Source organism: Trichosurus vulpecula, chromosome 6 (assembly GCF_011100635.1).
Source record: "Trichosurus vulpecula isolate mTriVul1 chromosome 6, mTriVul1.pri, whole genome shotgun sequence".
Classification (NCBI taxonomy): Eukaryota; Metazoa; Chordata; class Mammalia; order Diprotodontia; family Phalangeridae; genus Trichosurus; species Trichosurus vulpecula.
In genome coordinates this window covers 191,972,606-191,989,504 of record NC_050578.1, presented here as the reverse complement: position 1 = coordinate 191,989,504, position 16,899 = coordinate 191,972,606, and the positions used below count along the sequence as shown (strand labels likewise).

The following is a 16,899-nucleotide window of genomic DNA, read 5'->3' as shown; positions in this document are numbered from 1 at the left end:
GGGGGGGTAGGGGTGTCAGAGTTTTCGCTCTAAAAAGTGGTCTTTGGGGTCGTAGAGACGCCCACTTCCTCCCACCTTTCACCTTTCACCTTTCACCTCCGGCTCACTCTGGTAGAAGCGGCCCGTTGGTTCCCATGGAAACCATAGGGCAGAGGGATGACTGAGCATGCGCCAAGGTATCTGGGCATGCTCCGTGGTTTGCTTAGGCACCAACTTCCGCCTCTGGCACCCTTCTCGCGAGAGTTTGTCCGAGTGCGGGAAGAATTTGAAATTCAGAGCTTTGGGAGTGGCGGGAGCGGCAGCTGGAAGTTCTCGGAGCGCCTTGAGGGGCAGGGCCGGCTTTGTTGTCCTGACGGAAGGCGAAGACCGGCCTGAGCCGTGACGGAGCTCGGAGGACCGCCGGCATGGGGGCGGAGAAGAAGTTACTGCAGAGTAAAGAGGCCTTTCAGCTGGCCCAGAAGCCGCACCAGAACCACGCCAAGCTGGTGGCGGGCTTGAGCCGAACCTACAGCACGGTGAGCGCGGAGAGGGGGCGGGAGAGCACCGGCTTGCCGGTCTGCAGGCCTGGGTTCGAATTCCGACCCTGACCCTTATCGGGCGCTAGGGGGGCCCCGGGAGAGAGTGCCGGGCCCTACCCTTTCTGTGGCCCCTCCTGGGGAGGGCGAGGGCTAATGGAGAGAGCAATGGAGAAGAGGGGGTATGTTTGTGTAAGGAGTGGATGGGTGTGTAAGGGATGTGTGTGTAAGGATGTATGTGTAATGAGTGGGTGGGTGTGTAAGGATGTGTGTATAATGAGGGCGTATATGTAAGGGGTGTGTGTCTGTAAAACCCAAATTCTAATCCTACCTCAGACACTTACTGTGTGACCCTGGGCAAATCATTTAATAACTTCCTTTTGTCTCAGTTGCCCCATCTGTAAAAGAGGGATAATAACAGCACCTACCTCATGGTAAACTTGTGAGGATCAACCGAGATATGTATGTGTATGTATATATGTATGTGTACATCCGTGCATAGTGCTTTGCAAACCTTAGAGCAATGTGTACATGTTAGCCATTAATTAATATTGTTGGGGCAACTGTTGGTGAAGACCCGACTTCAAATCCAGCCTCTTACTTCCTTACTGGTTGTGTGACCTCTTGTTTGCCTCAGTTTCCTCATCTGTAAACTGGGTCTCATTTTAGGATTATCACTTATCTCTCGGGGTTGTTGTGAAGATCATTTGAGATAATTTTTGCAGAGTGCTTAGCTTAGTTTAGGCTGGCACTTCCAGGATCAAAAGGAAAGTCCTTTTTTTAAACAAAAAATAATAATAATATAATCATATAAAATACTAATATAATAATATTAATTTGATAGTAATGCTAATAAAATGATAGCTTGCATTTATATAACTCCTACTGTGGAACATGCATTACACTAAGTGCTTTACAATTATCTCATTTCATCCTCACCACAAGCCTGGAAGGGCAGTGCTATTATCATCCCAATTTTACAATCCAGGAAACTGGAGGTTTCAAAGGGAGGTTAAGTGACTTGCTCAGGGTCATTTAGCTGAGTATCAGAGGCCAAATTTGAACTCTGGTCTTCCTGACTCCAGGCCCAGCACTCTCATCTACTGAATCACCTGGCAGCCCATGACCTTTTTGGACCTTTAAAGCCCTTTGCAACCTGGCCCCATCATACCTTTCTCGTCATATACTTTACTTCCCTCCCAGGACTGTGACATCCTGCTACTCTGGCCTACTTGATTTGATGTTCCTCAAGCATTTCATTCTTCTGACTCTGGACATTGGCACGGGCTGCTCCCCAGGCCTGGAATGCTCTGCCTCTTCAACTCTTGTCTCTTAGAAACACTGGCTTCCTTCTAGACAATTCAGATGCCGTATTCTCAGGAATCTTTTCCTGGTCTCCTTCCCCAACCTTCCCTTCTAAAATTATATTCTACTTTCTCTGTATGTACCTATTTCTTTATATGTTATTTCCCCTATTAGAATGTAAACTTGAGAGTGGGAACTGGTTTTGCATCCTGTAATTTCATTTTTTCAATTAACAAAAACTTACTTTCCTCTCTCTCTTCTTCCTCTGATTGAAAAGGGAAAAAAACAAAAACCCCTTGTAATAAATATGTGTGCAAAACAAATTCCCACATCCATAGTAAGCTCTAATGTTTGTTGACAAGAGTTGATTTAGGCAAGGCTTACACAGGTAGTAAAATTAGGATTCAAACCTAGGTCCTCTTGTTCCAGGAATCTTCAGCTAGAATGTGGGATTTAAAGCATAATATAAACCATCTGCAACTTTCTCCACCCCTCTAGATGAATTTCAGAGTCTCAGTTAAATTAAGTCTTTTCCCAGGTTTTCAAATTTTAATCACATTTAGTATACTTGAAGTTCTTTCATAGAAAGCACTGATTTTGATGAGGTTTGGGGTTGAGGGGGTGCTCGAGACCCTAAAATTCCGACGGGCTGGGTCTTGCCAAATGAATTCGACTCAAGCCTTCTCAGCCAAGAAAAAACAAAGTTTGTTAAGGATTTGCCATATTGGGTTGTCTTAAGAAATCTCACCCTTTGTGATGCTGTTTTCACAAGCGGGCCAGATTCCAAGATGGAATCTGAGCACCTTCATGGAGGCAAGATGAAACTTATATACACAAAGATTGTGGGAGGGATCCAGGGTGGTCCTGGGGTGATGGGAGAAGGGGTTTAGGGAGGGTCTTGAGGAGCAGTCTAAGGAGGAGCTTGATGGGACTGGGATGAGGTTAGACTCCGAGGAACTAAGAGAATGGATTAAGGGTGGGAAGTAGCTGAAGGCTATCTGGAGATTAAGACAGTGTAGGGCTAGGCTAGTTTCAGGGTAACAGATTTGGGCATTGACACTTTGCCAAGATCAAGGGTGGAAACCAGCCAGACAATGGAGGGCTAGGCTAGCCTAGCCTAGAGATTTGGGCCTAGCAATAATGAAAGGCTTATGGCCTCAGGCAAATGCCTCATCTAGTGGGAAGATTCAGGGGGAGTTCAAGGGGGCTTCCACAGTCTAAACAGCATCAATTTGATGCTGGAGATACAGTGATAATAATGACATTCTCTGTCCTCAAGCAGCAGATGTCCTATTTATTAGAATTACTGCCAATTAGGACTGTTGTTCAAATCTAATTTTTCTGTTTCACAGCATTGTTTGTTTCTTGATTCAACCTCACTCTGATATTAAAAGAAAATGAGATAAGACAGATATTATTGATTTATTCACTTGAATCAATCAAAAAGCACCTAGTAAGTACCAGGCACTATGCTAAGCCCTGGTGATTCAAAGAAAGGCAAAAACAACCCCTGCTGTCAAAGAGCTCACAGTCTAGTTGCAGTATGCATAACAAGATATAGACAGGATAGGTTGGAGCTAATCTCGGACTTGGAGGAGGAGGAGCAGGATAGGCTTCTTTTAGAAGGGGGGATTTTCAGTAAGACTTGAAGGAAGACAGGAGGCAGAAGTGAGAGGGGAGGGCATTTGAGCCACAGAGGACAGTGCAAATGCTTGAGGTCAGGAGCTGGAGTGTTCTGTGTCGGGCAAAGTATAGCTGGAAGCAAAAGTACTTGGAGGGGAGAGTAAAGTGTAAGAATACTGAAAAGGTAGGAAGGAACCAGGGTGGGAAGAGGTGTAGATGCCAAAAAGAGGACTTTACATTGGATCCTGGAGGTAATAGGGGGGTTGCTAAAGTCTATTGAGTAGGAGAATGACATGGGCCAACCTATACTTAGGAAAGTCATTTTAGCAGCTGAGTGTATGGTGAATTGGAGTGGGGGGAGACAGTCAGGGAGACAGACCAGTTAGAAAGCTGTTAAAATAGTTTAGGTGAGAGATAATGAGGGTCTCTGCCAAGATGGTGGTTTGCATAAAGAGAAGAGGAAGTTTCCTGTTCTTCCACAGGAGAGATGTTGGGAAGGTAGAAACAACAGGATTTGACCACAGATTGGATATGTGGGTTGAGAGTGAGGAGTAAAGAGTGACACTGAGGCTTGTGAGTCTGGGTGACTGGAAGGGGCTTGGTACTTTGGGTTGTAATAGGGAATCTGGGTAGAGGGGAGGGATTTTTGGAGGAGCATGGGGAAAATAATGAGTTCTGGACATGTTGAGTTCGAGATATCTGTGGGACATCCAATTCAAGTTGTCTAAAAAGCAATTAGTGGTAAGGGACTGGAACTCTGGAGTGAGCTTATGACTGGATATGTGGCCGGAGGAATAAATAAATGATGTCATAGAGATGAGAGTTGAACCCACGGAAACTAATGAGATCAGTGAAGATAGTGCAGAGCGAAAAGAGGAAAGGGTCCAGGTCAGAGACTCCAGGGACTCCCATGGTTAGTGGGCATGATTTGGATAAAGATCCAGCAAAGGAAACTGGGTAGGAGTAGTCAGGTGGGACAAGAACCAGATGAGACCATTGTCACAAGAATCCAGAGGGAGAGACTATCTAGGAGGAGAGAGTGATCACCCATGTTAGTGGTTGCAGAGAGGTCGGAAAGGACAGGCGTTAAGAAAAAGGCCGTCGGTGTGGCAAATTAGCAGATTGTTGTTGACTTTGTTGCCTTTTTCAGAGGATTTAGAAGAGAATGGGGAGGGATCCCTAACGTGGATAGCTCTCTCAAGGAGCTTAGCTAAAAAGGAGGAAGAGATCTGTAGGATGATGGCTGTCCAGGAGCGTAGGCTCAAGGGAGTTGTTCTTTTTTTAGGGATGAGGAGTCATATAGTAGTCCCAGGAGATAGGGAAAGATGGAGGATTAGAAAAAGAGAAGGCTTGTTAGTAGGGATGATCTGGAGAAGATGTGAAGGGATGGGATCAAGAGTACTTGTGGAAGGGTTTAGCTTGGCAAGGAGAAAGGCCGCCTCTTCATTTAAGACAAAGGTGAAGGAGGAGATAATGGGGGAGTTTTTTTATGAAGTAAGGTCCTAAGCTGAGATTGTAGGTAGGTTGTAGGTGATTAGTGCCATGGAGGAGTCAGGAAGACTCCTCTTTGTGAGATCAAATCTGGCCTCAGACACGTGCTAGCTGTGTGACTCTGGGCAAGTCACTTAACCTTGTTTGCCTCAGTTCCTCATCTGTAAAATGAGCTGGAGAAGGAAATGGCAAACCACTCTAGAATATTTGCCACGAAGAGACAGACGCGACTGAAATAACTGAACAACAATGACGATGCTCTGGGAGGCTTGGGAAGAGATGAAAAAGTTTAAAATAGCCCCTGTGGTGACTAGAGTATCAAACCGATTGTTATTAGGGTGGCGTAAAAGGAGAGCCTGCATTGAGGGCCCTGGCTGAGGTCATGTAGCATAAACTTTTAGTAGACTGAGTCAGCATGATTCTTTGATTTTCTTTTTTTTTGCAAAGGAAGCAGATGTTGGGAGCTAAGGTTGGTGTTTTGTAAATCATGATTGTTGATAGGACAAGGGAATGGAGTGTACAGTTAAACGGATTCATCAGGGGTTTGAAGAGGTCAAGGGGGTGGGCAGATCTGGAGTGGGACATTGGGGCAATGGGTTTGGGAGAATGGGAGTGAGTGAGCCGTTGAGGAAGAGGAACAGGGTTTTTGTATTGGGCACTTGGGGTTCAGAATCCCTGGGTGTGGCGAGGATTTGGGAGCAGGAGTAGACTGACTTGAGGAATGAACTCAGGCAGAATACCAGTGATTGGGAAGAGGACCATTGAGAGAAGCAGGTGACGAGATTTGTCTATGCCTTCTCTCTAAGTCGAGGCACAGGGCTGGTGCAAGACCGGGAAAGAACATAGAGGAAAGACTGAGGCCAAGGCTGTCCCAGGTGACTGGGAGGTTGATAGATCCATTCATGATTCTACAAATGCCCTGGGTCAAAGATTGAGGCCCAGTGTGTTCTAGATATTGGGAAATCTCCTTGAAGAAGATTGGCCAGGAAATGTGTGTTTGGGATCTGAGTGTCTAGGATCCAGATTGGTGCAGGCTCCTTCTCTCCCCTTGACACCTAGGGGCTGAAGACTGAAGTGCAGGTTGGCTAAGAAGGCCCTGGGACCAAGACTGTAGGATACTATTTAAGAAAACAAACTGTAGAATGCTATGAAATATTAAAAGTAACTGCAACTCATATTCTTTTAAAATAAATGACCCTGCTAGAGGAAGAAGAGTGCTTTTTTGTTTACTTATTCAAAGACCCTGACTAGAATGAATTTTCACTGTCACAATAGCTTTCTACCTTTTTACCTTTAGTGTTTTCATTGACTTCTCTTAGACATATTTCCATTGTTATTTTTATTTTCTTATTTTTTATTTGAGAGCCTCTGAGGTAATTTCAACTAGAAAGGCAAAGTCTCAAAAATGAATAAAATTAACCATTGAGGACTATCTGTATTTAAGCAAAAGTATTTTTTGTTGATTATACATTATTTGGATTTTCAGGGGATACTATACTTTTGGTGAAAAGTACTAGACAGAAAAACTGTACTCTTTTATGAGAAACACAAAGACAACACGATGCGCTCTTGTTGGTTATGTTATCATAAAACCTTATTTTTGATATGCTGCTTGCCATGCATATTGGACTTTAATTTCACCAGTTGAAGATATTAGAAACAAAATTTAGGCATAAAAGGTTTGCTTTAGTTCCTCAGTATAATGAGGAATCTAGATCTAAGCTCTTTTATTCCAGTCGTGTCCTTTTCTATATGAGTAAAGTGCAGTGGCTTACTCAGGGTGGCTGGGCTGAGACTAGAACCCAGCTCTTTTGATTCTCAGTCTAGTATTTTGTAGTATATTACATTACCTAAAAGTTGTTTGTGGGTTTTCTTTTAATCTTTACTTTGGGCATTTCAACAAGGGAATATAGATGTGATAATAAGAGCTCATTTTACTGAGAGGAAACTGACGCTTCATGAGGCTGCCTGACAGAACTGCTAAAAACAAGGGGTTTGGGTATCTCAGGTCTCTTGCAGATCTAAATCTATGTCTAAAGTCTCTTCTGGATCTAAATCTATGGTCCTTTGTTGTCCATTTTCTTGCCCAGGTCATATGTTTATGCTGTTATTAGGATGGGATGTGGGAAGGATGATAATCATAAATAGTGAATATTGCAATGGCAGATAATAGAAAAGGTTCGCATGATGATAGTAACTGATATTTAACTATTCTATGGCGCAATGGAGGGCCTCTGGAGTGTTATTAAGACTTGGGTTTAAGTCTGACCTCTGACACGTACAGGTTTTGTGACCCTCTGAAAGTCCCTTTGCTCAGTTGGTACCCACCCCACCCTCCAAGACAGTAGCATTATTAAGTTGAAGAAGAGTTGACAATTTATGTCATTTCAGGTCAGGACATTGTATATAAAGTGTTTTACCAAATGCTTTCCTCACAACTTAGTGAGGTGGAGTAAGTCTGATATACCCCATTTTTACAGATGAGGAGACAGCGTGATAGAGAGATTGTAACTTTGCTAACACAATAAGTAGTATGACTGGGACCCAACCACTTATCTTCTTGTACCAAGACTAATATTCTTTCTATTGTACTATACTGCCTCATGTGAATAAACGAATATGCATAGCAAGTGGCATATCAAAAATAAGTTTTTATGATGGCATAGCCAACAAGAGCAGATAGTATTGTCTTTGTGTTCCTCATAAAAGAGTACAGTTTTTCTGTTGGGTACTTTTCACCAAAAGTACTGTATTCCCTGGACAGATTCAAGGATATTTAGAAGAATCAAAATCAATCAATCAGTAATCATTTATTAAGCACCACAGTATACATATACAGTGAAAATCCAGTTGTCCATATTTTTTTGACACATTGGAGTTTCTTGCAGTGGACTTGCTGTCCGTGGGAGGGTTTCTAATCAGCATCTTATATGATAAGAATATAAATGCTGAAATTTTATGGGCTAGAGTAGATGGATATTTAGGTCCCCGCCAACTCTTGAGATTTTGATTGTGAAATCTAGGTTTAATTTTTTTCATTTTACCACTTATGCAAATGTACATAGGCAACCTTATTGGGTTGTTATTAGGATGAACACAGAATAATTTATGAAAAGAGCTTTGTAAACCTTAGAGCCCTATAGAAATCTGAGTTCTTAGTGATATACTAACGGAAGGTTATTACCTTGGAGTAAGATGTTGATTGATGATTGCCAATATTTCATTTAGGAAAAAAATAAAGATTTTAATTTGTCTGAATAGTGATTTAATATTTGTTATGGCCTTAAGGTAATTCTGAGAATAAATAGGTTTACAAATATGTTTAAGAGGGATTTATTTTGCCTTCCAGGTGGAAGATAAAACAATTTTTTTTAAAGAATTCATTCACTATCTTAAATATGCTATGGTAATCTACAAGCGGGAACCTGCTGTGGAGCGAGTAATAGATTTTGCTGCTAAGTTTGTTACTTCATTTCACCAATCAGAGAAAGAAGATGATGAAGAAGATGAAGAAAATTCCCTTTTAAATGATTTGTTTACTTTTCTTCTGGAGGTATTATATGATTCATTATTAAGATGTCTTAGGAGTGTGTTTATTGAGGAAATTTGCTGAATTAACAAGGCCTTTAGGCATGTACTATTTAGAAAATGAAACATTTATATGTAAACATTTAGAAGAATATTAATTTCCTAAAACTTAACTATCTATGCAGAATATTAATAAAATGACCATTTAAGATATAAATATGTTACGTTTTCCTACAGTGTATTTTTGATGAGGAAACTAATGTTGTAATTTAATGTTAATATTGTTTAAACAAGTTGAATTTTGCAAGGAAAGGCATGTTGAGGAATCAATTCTTAAGACTAGTTTTATTTGGACAAGGTTTAAAGTGTATATTAGGGCACGTAGATGAGAATAGGTATAGTTTTTATATTTTACAATATAGTGTCCTATACATTTTCAGAAACTTAAGAAATGTAAACTTCTTAAACTGGAATGTATTTGTGTACATATTCTGGAGAAAAACTGAATTAAATGTCATTTCTGCAATGTATCCTATGATTAATTCTTGATTTGTTTTTGTTTTAGTCTCATGAAGCAAATAGCAATGCAGTTAGATTTAGAGTGTGCCATCTTATAAATAAACTTTTGGGAAGTATGCCGGAAAATGCCCAGATTGATGATGATTTGTTTGATAAAATTAATGAAGCCATGCTTATTAGAGTAAAAGATAAAATTCCAAATGTGAGAATTCAGGCAGTTCTGGCTCTTGCTAGACTTCAGGATCCCAAGGATGATGATTGTCCTGTAGTTAATGGTATGTGCAACGTCTTGATTCATTTTCAACTTCACTACTTAACAATAATTGCATTTTTGAAATTAATTGCCATTATAGAAGCCTTTCAAATCACGATTTATTCTGTTATACGTAAACTGTTTGAAATGTAGGAACAAATGTTTGTTTCCCAGGTAGCAACGTCAAGAGAAGTTTTCTAGTACTCTTCAGAACAGATAGCTGTTTAAAAAACTAAAGGCCTTTAAAATGGACTTTTAATAACTTGGATTTGTCTAAAATCTAAGCCAAAGGGCTTCTAGCATCCTTTGTATAATTTCTTTTCAACCATTTGGAGGCAAAGGACCTGAGTTTGAATCCTAACTATACCATTTACTGTCTATATAACCTTTGTCAAGTCACTTAACCTACCTGGGCCTCAGTTTCCTTGTCTGCACAATGAGCACTGGTCTAGACTCAATGACCTCTGCAACTCTAGATGACCTTGTACCTATAATAACCTTTTCTGTAATCTTAACTGTGACTAATTTTTAGCCTCAGTCCTTTATGTTGACTTAGTAAACCTGTTTGTTGAGAAAATAATGTAAACCATAATTGTGACATCTTGTGCTTCATCGTTTGTCTTATGATGCCTCTAAGTTTTATTTATTAAATATTTTTGTAGTCTTTACTCTTTCTTAAAAAACATTTTTATTGATGTCTTTAGTTTTTACATTGCTTAGTCTCTTCCCTTCTATGAGAAACAGCATGCAGAGTTCTGTTTCCACAAAAAGTTAAATTACATCAGCAAAGTTATTGGAATGGGACAAGGAACGAGTTGTAAAACCAAAAGATATAACGGAAGAGTTTTGTCTCCATAAATCTGGAGTAACGGTCAGCAGAAGAACTGGGTAAAACAGGATACAACTGGTTTTATCCTGTTTCGGGGTTAGAAGTTAGTTAAGTTGGGTAAAGGTTAAGTCTTGCTTGGAGTACTCCTGCACAGGAAGCTCATGAATATTAACTTCTCCTCCTCTGGGAGGAGTAAAGGCTCATTTTAGTGGTCGTGCAGTACGTGTGGTGGGAGGGGGAACATATCAAGGGGTAATGTGTAGTAGGCTTACTGGGAGGTTGTATACTTTGCAGTACCCAGCAAATGGGGAAGCAGCTGGGACTTTGGGGTTGGGATTAGGTGTGTAGAGCTTGCTCTTTCTTCTATGCAGTGTGCCTATTCGTAGGACACCTGACTTGCAAGCTCATATTAAAGCTTTCCCGACTTCATCAGTGAGTGATATTCATTGTGGAGTGAACGAGTTGCTCACACACCCCCATTCCAGAGTGTCTTATTACAATAAATTTTAGTCTTCATTCTTTTAAAAAAATAATTTCAAATGTAATTTGAACTGATTTATAGCTATTTCGATTATAATGATGCAGCAGACTCAATGAGTGCCTGTAAGATATGTGTGTGGGCCTCTAATTGTATATAGAACTTGAAATTGAATGCTTAAAATTTTTTGGAAATGGCATTGTTCATGTAGGTATCTAGTTTGGCTCTTATATTTAAGTAATAAATTTAAGCAAAATTTTTTCAACATATGTCTTTCTGCTATTGTCATTCTAATTATCCCACCTTCTTCAGGAAGCCTTCTCTGGCCCCTTGCTACTAGTGCCTTCCCTCTGAGATTACCTTCCATTTACAATGCATATAGCTTATATGTACAGTTATTTGCATGTTATCTCCCCCATTATAATATGAACACCTTGACAGCATAGACTGTGTTTTTTCCCCTCTTTGTATCCCCATCACTGTCTGGTACATAGTATGTGCTTACTATAAAGATTTATTGACATACTGAAAGTATATACAGGTCTGAAATTACCTTTTCAGTAATGTTCAATTAATATTTCTAGGCATAATTTCCATTAATTATATATTGAATACATTAAGAAATACTTAGTTTTATTGCCTGTCCCATGTAATAAATAATAATAGCTGATAAAAAGTTCTTTGCAGTTTATAACATTATCTCACTTGATTCTTGTGCCAGTCCTGTGATATCATAGAAAGAACTAATGTAAATATGATTATTCCGATTTACAGATGAGAAAACAGGTTCAGTTAAGTGCAGTGACTTAAGGTAACACAATTGTAAGTGGCAAAGTTGGATTCAAACTCAGGACTTCCTCCAAGTCCATTGTTCCTCCTCCTCCACAGGAGGAGGATCATCACTATGAGGCTCAAAAGAACATCTGCAGGTGCACTATCTATATCGTGCATGATTCTGAAGTATTTTTGTAATATTTACTTGTAATTTTGTTACTTTTTTGCATTGCTTTCATATGAATGGATAAAGTGATTACTCTAGTAATTCAAATGATGAAAAACCTTAAAGCAGCTGAAATTTTTCTTTTACTTTTTAGTTTATTTTTAATATTTAGTTCATTTTCAGTTTTCAACATTCATTTCCATAACTTTTAAATTTTTTCCTCCTCCCTCCCTCTTTCTCTCCCCATGACGGCATGCAATCCATTATGGGCTATACACATACATTCCTATTAAACACATTTTCACGTTAGTCATGTTGCATAGGAGAATTATAACGAATGGGCAAAACCATGAAAAAGAAAACAAAACAAAAGAGAAAAGAATCTGCTTCATTCTGCATTCCAACTCCATAGTTCTTTTTCTGCATGTGGATGGGATTTTCCATCATGAGTCCTTTGGAAAAGTTTTAGGTCCTTGGATTGCTGAGAAGGGCTAAGACTATCAAAATCAGTACTCAAACACTGTACCTGTTATGTGTACAATGTTCTCGTGGGTCTGCTCACTTCACTCAGCATCAGTTCATATAAGTCTTTCCAGATTTTCCTGAAGTCTGCCTACTCATCATTTCTTATAGCACAGTGGTATTCTGTTACATTCATATACTACAACTGGTTCAACTACTCCCCAATTGGTGGGCATCCCCTTGATTTCCAGTTCCTGACCACCACAAAAAGAGCTGCTATAATTATTTTTGTACATGTGGGTCTTTTTTCCCATCTTTATGATCTCTTGGGCTACAGCCCTAGAAGTGGTATTGCTAGGTCAAAGGGTATATGCACATTTTTATAGCCCTTTGGGCATGGTTCCAAATTGCTCTCCAGAATGGCTGGATCAGCTCACAGTTCCACCAACAATGCATTAGTGTTCCAACTTTCCCACATCTCCCACATTTATCGTTTTCCTGTTTTGTCATGTTAGCCAATCTGATAGGTGTGATGTGGTACCTTAGAGTTGTTTTGATTTGCTTCTCTCTTGCTTTTTATTTTAAAGCATATAGTATCTTACTTGAAAATGATTCCAGTTCAGAAGTGAGGCGTGCAGTGTTATCTTGTATTGCTCCATCAGCAAAGACTTTGTCAAAAATCGTTGGGCGTACCAGGGATGTGAATGAGTCTGTCAGGAAGTTGGCATATCAGGTATGTGAGTTTTAAATATCTTACATGTTGATACTTTAAAAATATGAGTCTTGCTTTAATGTTGAAATTTAATTTGAAAAACTATTTAGTAATATAATGATCACAGAAAGAATTAAGTTTCATGGAAATCTGTTATTTTGTCATTTTAAATTGGTAAAAATCAATTTATAGAGGTGTGCTTATTTTTTCTTTTGGGACAAAGGAGTTGTGTAAAATCCATGTTTACGTAAAGCAAAAATAAAGGGTTTTTTCATATTTCCAGGTTAATGAAACTTAACTTTTCTCTGTCAATTATTTTTTAAGGTTCTAGCTGAAAAGGTTCATATAAGAGCTTTGTCTATAGCTCAGAGAGTAAAGCTACTTCAACAAGGACTTAATGACAGATCAGGTAAGCAATGTATATGAGTATAAGAGTTGATAGTATTTTAGGATTAGCTTACCTTGAGGATCAGGGTCATGCTTTGTCAATCTTAACATCTCCCTTAGCATCTGGTGTATTGCTTTGCATATACTAATAATTGATAGTTATATATTGTTTTAAATTTCAAAATGTGTTTTGTATTATCTTTTATGGACCTCATAATAAACCCATGAAGTGGGAACTAAAATACATCCGTGATTTAATGGAACCCATCTATACCAGCCCATCCTGTGCAATTCTTGTCCCTCTTCTCACAAAAATCAAGTAAAACAGTCCACCCAACATTCTGGGTGACTTCCTTGATTTCTCCTGTCATTGTGAGGGTACCAGTGGAATGCCCTGGCTGTTTCCACTTGTTATCTCTCACCTTCAACACATGAGGAGCCCATCTTTTACATTTGCTTGATGAAGTATAAGTCTTGTTCTTTCAAGTTCTCCTTTGATTAGATGTTGTAGCCTACACAAATCCACCAGGAGAGTCTCCATTGCCCTCTGTATGAGACTTATTTTTAATTCTCTGGAGACAACTCTATGCTGTATCTCCCTGCCATTTATCAATATTTTTAGAATGTAAGTATTGAAAATTTGAGCCTTTGTTTTCATGGGAGCTTGGAGTGGGTAAAAGAGCTTTGCAGTTTGCTGAAGGAAATCTAGCTTATCCTTCTCCTGTTTGATCCTTTGCCCAACTCCTCACTCTGTACTGTCTGTCTCAGATAAACATACTATTGAGAAGGCCCTATGGGATGTTAATCTGAGTGTTTGTTGTTGTGTTCTGGCCAGTAAGAATTCTTCATCTACTTGCTCTTTCCTTTGTGGATACGCAAGGCAACCACTTTGTATGATTATAGATCTCTTCCAGGAGACTACAGCATTTTGTGACTTAGAGCAATTAGCATACTATACAAAAGCAGCATCTGGAGGACTTCACCATCCACAGGATTCTCCACTGGATTGCCTCCATCATAGTGATAATACCTTTGGCAAGGCTGTTTTAAGCCTCTCTTGTTTACGATTAAAGGTTCCTTGAATAGTGCTATTTTTGCTGTTATATCTTCCAAAGTCTTAAATGATTTTGATATATGAGTGGGAGACACCTTTAAAATAGCCTGTAGGTGACTTTTGGCTCTCTCCAATCACCCTCTTTCAAAATCAAGAAACAGTGAATACAATAGGTTCTTATGTTTTCGATAGCTTTCATTTAGTTTTGAAAAGGTGAAGATGTCTATTTTTGAATATATCTCTTGAGACCCTGTCTGTTCTCTGCTAGTACCCTCATCAAGAATGCCCTTGATCGACATATCCATAACTTGTATACATATGTATACAATTATACATTGTATACAAATGTATACAATACAAATACAAATACATATGTATACAAAGTATACATAATTGTATACTTTGGAGAGTAGGTACATAGTTCAGTAGTTATTTATATTCTGTCAGTTGATTTTCTTTTGCTCTTAATGATTACCTGTTGATTTTAATAAAGTTAATATTTATTTAAAATAAAAAATTTTTCTACATCTCCTTACTTTTAAATATGTTGTTCCTCAATGCTTTCACAGTTATGTTGCTTCCAGCACTAATTTTACCATACACTTGGTCTACTTTGGCTGTTTTTCCTGTTTTTGTCCTCTTTAAATGCCATTTCTGCCTCTCTTATGAACACATTTGTGACTGTGATGTGTGAGTGTGATTGATAAAACAAACTATTGTAGTAGCATTAAAATCTTTTTTTCATATTTCTTTTAACAACCAGGTTTCTTACAAATTGTGTGCTGAGCGTTGCAATGGGATAGTTGATATAACGACTTGCTGTTGTCATCCTAGGAATAAATTCAGAATACAAGGCATAGGTAGAGTCTTACAGTATTATATTTTCTTCATTTGTGAAGGATAGCCTATTTTTATTACAATATCAATTTGTATTATACATTTTTACCCCTAGGAAGTTTTCCTCATTCTTTCCCCCCCATCCTTGATTTCTTCTATGTTCATTTCACTGAGCTTTTTAGTTCCTTTGATGAAAAAATTTCCCCAGTCTTACTGAGTATAACAAAGACAGGAAGGAAGCTGCTTCCTTGAAGGTTGCTTTCTCTATTTTTGCATACCTCTATGATCCAATTTCTATTTTAAACTACTTACCTTTTTCAGATGTAGAAACCAGATCTCAAGTGGTTCAAATACAAATAGGATTAACTTGAAAATCAGAGCAGTAGATTGAGGAAGGGAAGCAGGCTAGCATTTCTTGTCCAGCTTAACATTAACATTTTCCTGTTAATTCATTTTATAAATATGTTTCTTAACGAATATTTTGGCTTCTTACACATTATTTAAATTCATTTTCTTAGTCTTAAAAGTTGCAAAAGCCAAGGGTAAAATTTAAAATTTATGTTCTTGCTTACTATATTTCTGGCATGGAAATCTAGTTCTTTCTTTCTCAAGGCAATTCAAAATTTTTCTCTTATTTGTGCTCAGGAGAATACTATATTTTTACTTAACTTTGTTTTATCAGAAACCTTTAGGGAAATTCAAGGACTAAGAGGAGAAGGAGAAGTAATTTATTTTCTTTTCAGTTTTAATGTGTTTTAAAGATTAAGCAAAATTTGTGAAAGGCTGAAAGACATATTAAATGATAATACATTTCCTGTTATTAAAAGAGGTTCATATCAGAGGTTTTTATTTTCCACAGTGGTGTTTCCTTCCCCTTTAGACTTAGAGTGATTTTCTAATCTGGTCAGTTGCCATGAAAATTTTTATCTTTTTTAAAAAATTAACTTATTATTTAATCCTTAAATTAATAAAGAAGTTGGGCTTTGAGGAAATAACCATCTTGAATTTTAAAATGGATAAATTAAGAAGCTACAAACACATTGTTGAGGGATGTATGAATCAGTATAACTCTTCTGGAAAGCAATTTGAAATTATGCAAATAAAAGTGGCTAAAATATCTACACGCTTTGACCAAAAGATTTCACTGCTAGTCATCTACCCTAAAGAGGTTATTGACAAAAAAAAAAAAGCTCTACATACACCAGTATTATTATAGCAGCATTTTTTGGTAGCAAATATCTGGAAGCAAAGTAAATGTCTTGATAACGGAATGACTAAACAAAATGTAGTGCGGAAATATTACTGTGTTGTAAGAAATGACAATTATGATGAATGTAGAAAACAGAGAGGCCTACATGAACTCTAATACAAAGTGAAGCAAGCAGAGCCAGGAAAACAATATAAACAGTGAGTACAACAGTGTAAATAGAACAGTAATGACAAAGCAGTAGACAATGAATGTAAAATTAGAAAGAAAATCATGACTCCAAAGAACAATTTTGTTAAAAAAAATTTTTTCTCTTTCAAAATAAAAAAAATCTTTTTTATTTAGAAGAGATGTTAGAAGGGATAGCTCTTTGAGAGGAGAAGGGGGAAGAATACAAGGGAAAATCTAGATGATCTAAAAATGAAGTATCAGTAAAGCTCTACTAATAAAAAAGAATTACATAATCTCCCTTTATGCTGGTTTCTTCCTCCTGCTTATAAACACACTTACGTCTATTCTTTCCTGCAAAAAGCAGGATTAATCTATTATCTTTCTTCTTTTTCATGACCAAGATACTTGAATGTCATTCATATGTATGATCTCTCTCTGAAATTTTAAAAATCTGTTTTCTAAACATTTTTCTTTCTTAGCTATTAAAGATATCTAGGTGGCTTAGTGGATAGGGCACCAGGTCTGGAATCAGGAAGACCTGAATTCAAATGTAGCCTCAGACACTTATTAGCTGGATGACCCTCAGAA

At 38.2% G+C, this 16,899-nt stretch overlaps 1 protein-coding gene across 1 annotated transcript in view; it reads left to right on the top strand.

Annotated features, from left to right (window-relative positions):
• The first annotated feature begins 227 nt into the window (after positions 1 to 227).
• NCAPG (non-SMC condensin I complex subunit G) overlaps positions 228 to 16,899 on the top strand; it is a 50,962-nt gene continuing 34,290 nt past the window's right edge. The window contains exons 1-5 of the mRNA XM_036764935.1: positions 228 to 515; positions 8,284 to 8,487; positions 9,028 to 9,256; positions 12,531 to 12,676; positions 12,980 to 13,064. Coding sequence (XP_036620830.1) covers positions 405 to 515; positions 8,284 to 8,487; positions 9,028 to 9,256; positions 12,531 to 12,676; positions 12,980 to 13,064 — 775 coding nt within the window. The 5' untranslated portion in view covers positions 228 to 404. The remainder of the gene's footprint in view (positions 516 to 8,283; positions 8,488 to 9,027; positions 9,257 to 12,530; positions 12,677 to 12,979; positions 13,065 to 16,899) is intronic.